This window comes from Hyla sarda, unplaced genomic scaffold (genome assembly GCF_029499605.1).
Source record: "Hyla sarda isolate aHylSar1 unplaced genomic scaffold, aHylSar1.hap1 scaffold_639, whole genome shotgun sequence".
Classification (NCBI taxonomy): Eukaryota; Metazoa; Chordata; class Amphibia; order Anura; family Hylidae; genus Hyla; species Hyla sarda.
In genome coordinates this window covers 124038-138270 of record NW_026610654.1, presented here as the reverse complement: position 1 = coordinate 138270, position 14233 = coordinate 124038, and the positions used below count along the sequence as shown (strand labels likewise).

Sequence of the window (14233 nt, the reverse complement as noted above, 5' to 3'; positions counted from 1 at the left end):
CCCCCTATAGAGGACTCCTATTCATTACACAATGGTGTACCATGTTCTGTGTACTGCCCCCTATAGAGGACTCCTATTCATTACACAATGGTGTACCATGTTCTGTGTACTGCCCCCTATAGAGGACTCCTATTCATTACACAATGGTGTACCATGTTCTGTGTACTGCCCCCTATAGGGGACTCCTATTCATTACACAATGGTGTACCATGTTCTGTGTACCGCCCCCTATAGGGGACTCCTATTCATTACACAATGGTGTACCATGTTCTGTGTACTGCCCCCTATAGAGGACTCCTATATATTACACAATGGTGTACCATGTTCTGTGTACTGCCCCCTATAGGGGACTCCTATTCATTACACAATGGTGTACCATGTTCTGTGTACTGCCTCCTATAGAGGACTCCTATACATTACACAATGGTGTACCATGTTCTGTGTACTGCCCCCTATAGAGGACTCCTATTCATTACACAATGGTGTACCATGTTCTGTGTACTGCCTCCTATAGAGGACTCCTATACATTACACAATGGTGTACCATGTTCTGTGTACTGCCCCCTATAGAGGACTCCTATTCATTACACAATGGTGTACCATGTTCTGTGTACTGCCCCCTATAGAGGACTCCTATACATTACACAATGGTGTACCATGTTCTGTGTACTGCCCCCTATAGAGGACTCCTATTCATTACACAATGGTGTACCATGTTCTGTGTACTGCCCCCTATAGGGGACTTCTATATATTACACAATGGTGTACCATGTTCTGTGTACTGCCCCCTATAGGGGACTCCTATTCATTACACAATGGTGTACCATGTTCTGTGTACTGCCCCCTATAGAGGACTCCTATTCATTACACAATGGTGTACCATGTTCTGTGTACTGCCCCCTATAGGGGACTCCTATTCATTACACAATGGTGTACCATGTTCTGTGTACCGCCCCCTATAGGGGACTCCTATTCATTACACAATGGTGTACCATGTTCTGTGTACTGCCCCCTATAGAGGACTCCTATTCATTACACAATGGTGTACCATGTTCTGTGTACTGCCCACTATAGGGGACTACTATTCATTACACAATGGTGTACCATGTTCTGTGTACTGCACCCTATAGGGGGCTCCTATTCATTACACAATGGCGTACCATGTTCTGTGTACTGCCCCCTATAGAGGACTCCTATTCATTACACAATGGTGTACCATGTTCTGTGTACCGCCCCCTATAGAGGACTCCTATTCATTACACAATGGTGCACCATGTTCTGTGTACTGCCTCCTATAGAGGACTCCTATACATTACACAATGGTGTACCATGTTCTGTGTACTGCCCCCTATAGAGGACTCCTATTCATTACACAATGGTGTACCATGTTCTGTGTACCGCCCCCTATAGAGGACTCCTATTCATTACACAATGGTGCACCATGTTCTGTGTACTGCCTCCTATAGAGGACTCCTATACATTACACAATGGTGTACCATGTTCTGTGTACCGCCCCCTATAGAGGACTCCTATTCATTACACAATGGTGTACCATGTTCTGTGTACTGCCCCCTATAGAGGACTCCTATTCATTACACAATGGCGTACCATGTTCTGTGTACTGCCCCCTATAGAGGACTCCTATTCATTACACAATGGTGTACCATGTTCTGTGTACTGCCCCCTATAGGGGACTCCTATTCATTACACAATGGTGTACCATGTTCTGTGTACCGCCCACTATAGGGGACTCCTATTCATTACACAATGGTGTACCATGTTCTGTGTACCGCCCACTATAGGGGACTCCTATTCATTACACAATGGTGTACCATGTTCTGTGTACCGCCCACTATAGGGGACTCCTATTCATTACACAATGGTGTACCATGTTCTGTGTACTGCCCCCTATAGAGGACTACTATTCATTACACAATGGTGTACCATGCTCTGTGTACTGCCCCCCTATTCATTACACAATAGCGTACCATGTTCTGTGTACTGCCCCCTATAGGGGACTCCTATTCATTACACAATGGTGTACCATGTTCTGTGTACCCCCCCTATAGGGTACTCCTATTCATTACACAATGGTGTACCATGTTCTGTGTACTGCCCCCTATAGGGGACTCCTATTCATTACACAATGGTGTACCATGTTCTGTGTACTGCCCCCTATAGAGGACTCTTATTCATTACACAATGGTGTACCATGCTCTGTGTACTGCCCCCTATAGGGGACTCCTATACATTACACAATGGCGTACCATGTTCTGTGTACTGCCCCCTATAGGGTATTCCTATTCATTACACAATGGTGTACCATGTTCTGTGTACCGCCCCCTATAGGGAACTCCAATTCATTACACAATGGTGTACCATGTTCTGTGTACTGCCCCCTATAGAGGACTCCTATTCATTACACAATGGTGTACCATGTTCTGTGTACTGCCCACTATAGAGGACTCCTATTCATTACACAATGGTGTACCATGTTCTGTGTACTGCCCCCTATAGAGGACTCCTATTCATTACACAATGGCGTACCATGTTCTGTGTACCGCCCCCTATAGGGGACTCCTATTCATTACAGGATGGCGTACCATGTTATGTGTACCGCCCCCTATAGGGGACTCCTATTCATTACACAATGGTGTACCATGTTCTGTGTACTGCCCCCTATAGAGGACTCCTATTCATTACACAATGGTGTACCATGTTCTGTGTACTGCCCACTATAGAGGACTCCTATACATTACACAATGGTGTACCATGTTCTGTGTACTGCCCCCTATAGAGGACTCTTATTCATTACACAATGGTGTACCACGTTCTGTGCACTGCCCCCTATAGAGGACTCCTATTCATTACACAATGGCGTACCATGTTCTGTGTACTGCCCCCTATATAGGACTCCTTTTCATTACACAATGGTGTACCATGTTCTGTGTACTGCCCCCTATATAGGACTCCTTTTCATTACACAATGGTGTACCATGCTCTGTGTACTGCCCCCTATAGGGGACTCCTATACATTACACAATGGTGTACCATGTTCTGTGTACTGCCCCCTATAGAGGACTCCTATACATTACACAATGGTGTATCATGTTATATGTACTACCCCCTATAGGGGACTCCTATTCATTACACAATGGCGTACCATGTTCTGTGTACTGCCCCCTATAGAGGACTCCTATACATTACACAATGGTGTACCATGTTCTGTGTACTGCCCCCTATAGGGGACACCTATTCATTACACAATGGTGTACCATGTTCTGTGTACTGCCCCCTATAGAGGACTCCTTTTCATTACACAATGGTGTACCATGTTCTGTGTACTGCCCCCTATTTAGGACTCCTATACATTACACAATGGTGTACCATGTTCTGTGTACTGCCCCCTATAGGGGACTCCTATAAATTACACAATGGTGTACCATGTTCTGTGTACTGCCCCCTATAGAGGACTCCTATTCATTACACAATGGCGTACCATGTTCTGTGTACCGCCCCCTATAGGGGACTCCTGTTCATTACAGGATGGCGTACCATGTTCTGTGTACTGCCCCCTATAGGGGACTCCTGTTCATTACAGGATGGCGTACCATGCTATGTGTACCGCCCCCTATAGGGGACTCCTATTCATTACACAATGGTGTACCATGTTCTGTGTACTGCCCCCTATAGAGGACTCCTATTCATTGAACAATGGTGTACCATGTTCTGTGTACTGCCCCCTATAGAGGACTCCTTTTCATTACACAATGGTGTACCATGTTCTGTGTACTGCCCCCTATAGAGGACTCCTATTCATTACACAATGGTGTACCATGTTCTGTGTACTGCCCCCTATAGAGGACTCCTATACATTACACAATGGTGTACCAAGTTCTGTGTACTGCCACCAATAGGGGGCTCCTATTCATTACACAATGGTGTACCATGTTCTGTGTACTGCCCACTATAGAGGACTCCTATTCATTACACAATGGTGTACCATGTTCTGTGTACTGCCCACTATAGAGGACTCCTATTCATTACACAATGGTGTACCATGTTCTGTGTACTGCCCACTATAGAGGACTCCTATTCATTACACAATGGTGTACCATGTTCTGTGTACTGCCCCCTATAGAGGACTCCTATTCATTACACAATGGTGTACCATGTTCTGTGTACTGCCTCCTATAGAGGACTCCTTTTCATTACACAATGGTGTACCATGTTCTGTGTACTGCCCCCTATAGAGGACTCCTATTCATTACACAATGGTGTACCATGTTCTGTGTACTGCCCCCTATATAGGACTCCTTTTCATTACACAATGGTGTACCATGTTCTGTGTACTGCCCCCTATAGGGGACTCCTATACATTACACAATGGTGTACCATGTTCTGTGTACTGCCCCCTATAGAGGACTCCTATACATTACACAATGGTGTATCATGTTATATGTACTACCCCCTATAGGGGACTCCTATTCATTACACAATGGTGTATCATGTTATATGTACTACCCCCTATAGGGGACTCCTATACATTACACAATGGTGTATCATGTTATATGTACTACCCCCTATAGGGGACTCCTATACATTACACAATGGTGTACCATGTTCTGTGTACTGCCCACTATAGAGGACTCCTATTCATTACACAATGGTGTACCATGTTCTGTGTACTACCCCCTATAGAGGACTCCTATACATTACACAATTGTGTACCATGTTCTGTGAACTGCCCCCTATAGGGGACTCCTATTTATTACACAATGGCGTACCATGTTCTGTGTACTGCCCCCTATAGGGGACTCCTATTTATTACACAATGGCGTACCATGTTCTGTGTACTGCCCCCTATAGGGGACTCCTATTCATTACACAATGGCGTACCATGTTCTGTGTACTGCCCCCTATAGAGGACTCCTATTCATTACACAATGGCGTACCATGTTCTGTGTACCGCCCACTATAGAGGACTCCTATACATTACACAATGGTGTATCATGTTATATGTACTACCCCCTATAGGGGGCTCCTATACATTACACAATGGCGTACCATGTTCTGTGTACTGCCTCCTATAGAGGACTCCTATACATTGAACAATGGTGTACCATGTTCTGTGTACTGCCCACTATAGAGGACTCCTATACATTACACAATGGTGTACCATGTTCTGTGTACTGCCCCCTATAGAGGACTCCTATACATTACACAATGGTGTACCATGTTCTGTGTACTGCCCCCTATAGAGGACTCCTATTCATTACACAATGGTGTACCATGTTCTGTGTACTGCCCTCTATAGGGGACTCCTATTCATTACACAATGGTGTACCATGTTCTGTGTACTGCCCCCTATAGAGGACTCCTATTCATTACACAATGGTGTACCATGTTCTGTGTACTGCCCACTATAGGGGAATCCTATTCATTACACAATGGCGTACCATGTTCTGTGTACCGCCTCCTATAGAGGACTCCTATTCATTACACAATGGTGTACCATGTTCTGTGTACCACCCCCTATAGGGGACTCCTTTTCATTACACAATGGCGTAACATGTTCTGTGTACTGCCCCCTATAGAGGACTCCTATTCATTACACAATGGCGTACCATGTTCTGTGTACTGCCCCCTATAGGGGACTCCTATACATTACACAATGGTGTACCATGTTCTGTGTACTGCCCCCTATAGAGGACTCCTATACATTACACAATGGTGTATCATGTTATATGTACTACCCCCTATAGGGGACTCCTATTCATTACACAATGGTGTATCATGTTATATGTACTACCCCCTATAGGGGACTCCTATACATTACACAATGGTGTACCATGTTCTGTGTACTGCCACCTATAGAGGACTCCTTTTCATTACACAATGGTGTACCATGCTCTGTGTACTGCCCCCTATAGGGGACTCCTATTCATTACACAATGGCGTACCATGTTCTGTGTACTGCCCCCTATAGGGGACTCCTATTCATTACACAATGGTGTATCATGTTATATGTACTACCCCCTATAGGGGACTCCTATACATTACACAATGGTGTACCATGTTCTGTGTACTGCCGCCTATAGAGGACTCCTTTTCATTACACAATGGTGTACCATGTTCTGTGTACTGCCCCCTATAGAGGACTCCTATTCATTACACAATGGTGTACCATGTTCTGTGTACTGCCACCTATAGAGGACTCCTTTTCATTACACAATGGTGTACCATGTTCTGTGTACTGCCCCTATAGGGGACTCCTATACATTACACAATGGTGTACCTGTTCTGTGTACTGCCCCCTATAGAGGACTCCTATATATTACACAATGGTGTACCATGTTCTGTGTACTGCCCCCTATAGAGGACTCCTATATATTACACAATGGTGTACCATGTTCTGTGTACTGCCCACTATAGGGGGCTCCTATTCATTACACAATGGTGTACCATGTTCTGTGTACTGCACCCTATAGAGGACTCCTATACATTACACAATGGTGTACCATGTTCTGTGTACTGCCCCCTATAGAGGACTCCTATTCATTACACAATGGTGTACCATGCTATGTGTACCGCCCCCTATAGAGGACTCCTATTCATTACACAATGGTGTACCATGTTCTGTGTACTGCCCCCTATAGAGGACTCCTATACATTAAACAATGGTGTACCATGTTCTGTGTACTGTCCACTATAGAGGACTCCTATTCATTACACAATGGTGTACCATGTTCTGTGTACTACCCCCTATAGAGGACTCCTATTCATTACACAATGGTGTACCATGTTCTGTGTACTGCCCCCTATAGGGGACTCCTATTTATTACACAATGGCGTACCATGTTCTGTGTACTGCCCCCTATAGGGGACTCCTATTCATTACGCAATGGCGTACCATGTTCTGTGTACTGCCCCCTATAGAGGACTCCTATTCATTACACAATGGCGTACCATGTTCTGTGTACCGCCCACTATAGAGGACTCCTATACATTACACAATGGTGTATCATGTTATATGTACTACCCCCTATAGGGGGCTCCTATACATTACACAATGGCGTACCATGTTCTGTGTACTGCCTCCTATAGAGGACTCCTATACATTGAACAATGGTGTACCATGTTCTGTGTACTGCCCACTATAGAGGACTCCTATACATTACACAATGGTGTACCATGTTCTGTGTACTGCCCCCTATAGAGGACTCCTATACATTACACAATGGTGTACCATGTTCTGTGTACTGCCCCCTATAGGGGATTCCTATTCATTACACAATGGTGTACCATGTTCTGTGTACTGCCCTCTATAGGGGACTCCTATTCATTACACAATGGTGTACCATGTTCTGTGTACTGCCCCCTATAGAGGACTCCTATTCATTACACAATGGTGTACCATGTTCTGTGTACTGCCCACTATAGGGGAATCCTATTCATTACACAATGGCGTACCATGTTCTGTGTACCGCCCACTATAGAGGACTCCTATAAATTACACAATGGTGTACCATATTCTGTGTACTGCCCCCTATAGGGGACTCCTATTCATTACACAATGGTGTACCATGTTCTGTGTACCGCCCCCTATAGAGGACTCCTATTCATTACACAATGGCGTACCATGTTCTGTGTACCGCCTCCTATAGAGGACTCCTATTCATTACACAATGGTGTACCATGTTCTGTGTACCACCCCCTATAGGGGACTCCTATTCATTACACAATGGTGTACCATGTTCTGTGTACTGCCCCCTATAGAGGACTCCTATAAATTACACAATGGTGTACCATGTTCTGTGTACTGCCCCCTATAGAGGACTCCTATTCATTACACAATGGCGTACCATGTTCTGTGTACCGCCCCCTATAGGGGACTCCTATTCATTACACAATGGCGTACCATGTTCTGTGTACCGCCCCCTATAGGGGACTCCTATTCATTACACAATGGTGTACCATGTTCTGTGTACTGCCCCCTATAGAGGACTCCTATTCATTACACAATGGTGTACCATGTTCTGTGTACTGCCCCCTATAGAGGACTCCTATTCATTACACAATGGTGTACCATGTTCTGTGTACTGCCCCCTATAGAGGACTCCTATTCATTACACAATGGTGTACCATGTTCTGTGTACTGCCCCCTATAGGGGACTCCTATTCATTACACAATGGTGTACCATGTTCTGTGTACTGCCCCCTATAGAGGACTCCTATTCATTACACAATGGCGTACCATGTTCTGTGTACTGCCCCCTATAGGGGACTCCTATTCATTACACAATGGTGTACCATGTTCTGTGCACTGCCCCCTATAGGGGACTCCTATTCATTACACAATGGTGTACCATGTTCTGTGTACTGCCCCCTATATGGGACTCCTATTCATTACACAATGGTGTACCATGTTCTGTGTACTGCCCCCTATAGGGGACTCCTATACATTACACAATGGTGTACCATGTTCTGTGTACCGCCCCCTATAGAGGATTCCTATTCATTACACAATGATGTACCATGTTCTGTGTACTGCCCCCTATAGGGGACTCCTTTTCATTACACAATGGTGTACCATGTTCTGTGTACCGCCCCCTATAGAGGATTCCTATTCATTACACAATGATGTACCATGTTCTGTGTACTGCCCACTATAGGGGACTCCTATTCATTACACAATGGTGTACCATGTTCTGTGTACCGCCCCCTATAGGGGACTCCTATACATTACACAATGGCGTACCATGTTCTGTGTACTGCCCCCTATAGAGGACTCCTATAAATTACACAATGGTGTACCATATTCTGTGTACTGCCCCCTATAGGGGACTCCTATTCATTACACAATGGCGTACCATGTTCTGTGTACCGCACCCTATAGAGGACTCCTATTCATTACACAATGGTGTACCATGTTCTGTGTACCGCCCCCTATAGAGGATTCCTATTCATTACACAATGGTGTACCATGTTGTGTGTACTGCCCCCTATAGAGGACTCCTATTCATTACACAATGGTGTACCATGTTCTGTGTACTGCCCCCTATAGGGTACTCCTATTCATTACACAATGGCGTACCATGTTCTGTGTACCGCCCACTATAGGGGACTCCTATTCATTACACAATGGTGTACCATGTTCTGTGTACTGCCCCCTATAGGGGACTCCTATTCATTACACAATGGTGTAACATGTTCTGTGTACTGCCCCCTATAGAGGACTCCTATTCATTACACAATGGTGTACCATGTTCTGTGTACTGCCCACTATAGGGGAGTCCTATTCATTACACAATGGTGTACCATGTTCTGTGTACTGCCCCCTATAGGGGACTCCTATTCATTACACAATGGCGTACCATGTTCTGTGTACAGCCCCCTATAGGGGACTCCTATTCATTACACAATGGCGTACCATGTTCTGTGTACCGCCTCCTATAGGGGACTCCTATTCATTACACAATGGTGTACCATGTTCTGTGTACTGCCCACTATAGAGGACTCCTATACATTACACAATGGTGTACCATGTTCTGTGTACTGCCCCCTATAGGGGACTCCTATTCATTACACAATGGTGTACCATGTTCTGTGTACTGCCCCCTATAGGGGACTCCTATTCATTACACAATGGTGTACCATGTTCTGTGTACTGCCCACTATAGGGGACGCCTATTCATTACACAATGGTGTACCATGTTCTGTGTACTGCCCCCTATAGGGGACTCCTATTCATTACACAATGGTGTACCATGTTCTGTGTACTGCCTCCTATAGAGGACTCCTATACATTAAACAATGGTGTACCATGTTCTGTGTACTGCCCCCTATAGAGGACTCCTATTCATTACACAATGGTGTACCATGTTCTGTGTACTGCCCCCTATAGAGGACTCCTATTCATTACACAATGGTGTACCATGTTCTGTGTACTGCCCCCTATAGAGGACTCCTATACATTAAACAATGGTGTAACATGTTCTGTGTACTGCCCCCTATAGAGGATTCCTATTCATTACACAATGGTGTACCATGTTCTGTGTACTGCCTCCTATAGAGGACTCCTATATATTACACAATGGTGTACCATGTTCTGTGTACTGCCCCCTATAGAGGACTCCTATATATTACACAATGGTGTACCATGTTCTGTGTACTGCCCACTATAGGGGGCTCCTATACATTACACAATGGCGTACCATGTTCTGTGTACTGCCCACTATAGAGGACTCCTATTCATTACACAATGGTGTACCATGTTCTGTGTACTGCCCCCTATAGGGGACTCCTATTCATTACACAATGGCGTACCATGTTCTGTGTACCCCCCCCCCTATAGAGGACTCCTATTCATTACACAATGGTGTACCATGTTCTGTGTACTGCCTCCTATAGAGGACTCCTATATATTACACAATGGTGTACCATGTTCTGTGTACTGCCCCCTATAGGGGACTCCTATACATTACACAATGGTGTACCATGTTCTGTGTACTGCCACCTATAGGGGACTCCTATTCATTACACAATGGTGTACCATGTTCTATGTACTGCCCCCTATAGAGGACTCCTATTCATTACACAATGGCGTACCATGTTCTGTGTACTGCCCCCTATAGGGGACTCCTATTCATTACACAATGGTGTACCATGTTCTATGTACTGCCCCCTATAGAGGACTCCTATACATTACACAATGGTGTATCATGTTCTGTGTACTGCCCCCTATAGAGGACTCCTATTCATTACACAATGGTGTACCATGTTCTGTGTACTGCCCCCTATAGGGGACTCCTATTCATTACACAATGGTGTACCATGTTCTATGTACTGCCCCCTATAGAGGACTCCTATTCATTACACAATGGTGTACCATGTTCTGTGTACTGCCTCCTATAGAGGACTCCTATACATTACACAATGGTGTACCATGTTCTGTGTACCGCCCCCTATAGGGGACTCCTATTCATTACACAATGGTGTACCATGTTCTGTGTACTGCCTCCTATAGAGGACTCCTATACATTACACAATGGTGTACCATGTTCTGTGTACTGCCCCCTATAGAGGACTCCTATTCATTACACAATGGCGTACCATGTTCTGTGTACTGCCACCAATAGGGGGCTCCTATTCATTACACAATGGTGTACCATGTTCTGTGTACTGCCCCCTATAGAGGACTCCTATTCATTACACAATGGTGTACCATGTTCTGTGTACTGCCCCCTATAGAGGACTCCTATTCATTACACAATGGTGTACCATGTTCTGTGTACTGCCCCCTATAGGGGACTCCTATTCATTACACAATGGTGTACCATGTTCTGTGTACTGCCCCCTATAGAGGACTCCTATTCATTACACAATGGTGTACCATGTTCTATGTACTGCCCACTATAGAGGACTCCTATTCATTACACAATGGTGTACCATGTTCTGTGTACTGCCCCCTATAGGGGACTCCTTTACATTACACAATGGCGTACCATGTTCTGTGTACTGCCCCCTATAGGGGACTCCTTTACATTACACAATGGCGTACCATGTTCTGCGTGGCCCGTCCACGGATCAGCTTCTGGAGGAAGATCACAGCCAGTTCCTTCTCCTCGTCGCCCTGGAGGGAAGGATTTAGAGGGTTATGCTTCGGGCACAGATGGCGGTCACAGTGTACGAGCGATGGTAGAGTCTCACCTCGGGGGGCTCCGGCACTCTGGGGGTGGCAGGACGGGGGGCCGGCTTCTCGATCTTCTGCAGGAAGCGCAGTGTCTTGTCTGCTTGCTGGGATTTGTTCTTCTTTTCCAGCAGAGCCTGAGAGGAGAGATAAGGGGGGACACAACATGAGCAGCGGGCAACACACCTGACCCCCCATTGTCCCCTGACAACCAGTATGGCTGCACTGCCCATTGTCACTCATTGTAAAGAGAGTCAGGTGACTATCCTAGAGCGGCCTCCAGTACAGGGGTCTGACGTGGTCATTGCTGTCATATACAGGGGTCTCCTGTGGTCAATGATGTCATATACAGGGTCTCCTGTGGTCAGTGATGTCATATAAAGGGTCTCCTGTGGTCAGTGATGTCATATACAGGGGTCTCCTGTGGTCAGTGCTGTCATATACAGGGGTCTCCTGTGGTCAGTGATGTCATATACAGGGGTCTCCTGTGGTCAGTGATGTCATATACAGGGTCTCCTGTGGTCAGTGCTGTCATATACAGGGTCTACTGTGGTCAGTGCTGTCATATACAGGGGTCTCCTGTGGTCAGTGCTGTCAAATACAGGGGTCTCCTGTGGTCAGTGCTGTCATATACAGGGTCTCCTGTGGTCAGTGATGTCATATACAGGGTCTCCTGTGGTCAGTGATGTCATATACAGGGTCTCCTGTGGTCAGTGATGTCAAATACAGGGGTCTCCTGTGGTCAGTGATGTCATATACAGGGGTCTCCTGTGGTCAGTGATGTCATATACAGGGGTCTCCTGTGGTCAGTGATGTCATATACAGGGGTCTCCTGTGGTCAGTGATGTCATATACAGGGGTCTCCTGTGGTCAGTGATGTTATATACAGGGGTCTCCTGTGGTCAGTGATGTCATATACAGGGGTCTCCTGTGGTCAGTGATGTCATTTACAGGGGTCTCCTGTGGTCAGTGCTGTCATATACAGGGTCTCCTGTGGTCAGTGATGTCATATACAGGGGTCTCCTGTGGTCAGTGATGTCATATACAGGGGTCTCCTGTGGTCAGTGATGTCATATACAGGGGTCTCCTGTGGTCAGTGATGTCATTTACAGGGGTCTCCTGTGGTCAGTGCTGTCATATACAGGGTCTCCTGTGGTCAGTGATGTCATATACAGGGTCTCCTGTGGTCAGTGATGTCATATACAGGGGTCTGACGTGGTCAGTGCTGTCATATACAGGGGTCTCCTGTGGTCAGTGATGTCATATACAGGGGTCTCCTGTGGTCAGTGATGTCATATACAGGGGTCTCCTGTGGTCAGTGCTGTCATATACAGGGTCTCCTGTGGTCAGTGATGTCATATACAGGGGTCTCCTGTGGTCAGTGATGTCATATACAGGGGTCTCCTGTGGTCAGTGATGTCATATACAGGGGGTCTCCTGTGGTCAGTGATGTCATATACAGGAGTCTCCTGTGGTCAGTGATGTCATATACAGGGGTCTCCTGTGGTCAGTGCTGTCATATACAGGGGTCTCCTGTGGTCAGTGCTGTCATATACAGGGGTCTCCTGTGGTCAGTGATGTCATATACAGGGTCTCCTGTGGTCAGTGATGTCATATACAGGGTCTCCTGTGGTCAGTGATGTCATATACAGGGGTCTCCTGTGGTCAGTGATGTCATATACAGGGGTCTCCTGTGGTCAGTGATGTCATATTCAGGGGTCTCCTGTGGTCAGTGCTGTCATATACAGGGTCTCCTGTGGTCAGTGCTGTCATATACAGGGTCTCCTGTGGTCAGTGATGTCATATACAGGGGTCTGACGTGGTCAGTGATGTCATATACAGGGGTCTCCTGTGGTCAGTGATGTCATATACAGGGGTCTCCTGTGGTCAGTGATGTCATATACTGGGTCTCGTGTGGTCAGTGATGTCATATACAGGGGTCTCCTGTGGTCAATGATGTCATATACAGGGTCTCCTGTGGTCAGTGATGTCATATAAAGGGTCTCCTGTGGTCAGTGCTGTCATATACAGGGTCTACTGTGGTCAGTGCTGTCATATACAGGGGTCTCCTGTGGTTAGTGATGTCATATACAGGGGTCTCCTGTGGTCAGTGCTGTCATATACAGGGTCTCCTGTGGTCAGTGATGTCATATACAGGGGGTCACCTGTGGTCAGTGATGTCATATACAGGGGGTCTCCTGTGGTCAGTGATGTCATATACAGGGTCTCCTGTGGTCAGTGATGTCATATACAGGGGGTCTCCTGTGGTCAGTGATGTCATATACAGGGTCTCTTGTGGTCAGTGATGTCATATACAGGGGTCTCCTGTGGTCAGTGATGTCATATACAGGGGTCTCCTGTGGTCAGTGATGTCATATACAGGGGTCTCCTGTGGTCAGTGATGTCATATACAGGGGTCTCCTGTGGTCAGTGATGTCATATACAGGGATCTCCTGTGGTCAGTGATGTCATATACAGGGGTCTCCTGTGGTCAGTGATGTCATATACAGGGATCTCCTGTGGTCAGTGATGTCATATACA

At 46.1% G+C, this 14233-nt stretch overlaps 1 protein-coding gene across 1 annotated transcript in view; it reads right to left on the bottom strand.

Moving 5' to 3' along the window:
* CFAP91 (cilia and flagella associated protein 91) overlaps positions 1-14233 on the bottom strand; it is a 105264-nt gene that overhangs the window by 27930 nt on the left and 63101 nt on the right. Inside the window, exons 11-12 of the mRNA XM_056554261.1 lie at positions 11713-11829; positions 11564-11635 (exon numbers count right to left, since the gene is read on the bottom strand). Of these exons, the coding sequence (XP_056410236.1) occupies positions 11564-11635; positions 11713-11829 (189 nt within the window). The remainder of the gene's footprint in view (positions 1-11563; positions 11636-11712; positions 11830-14233) is intronic.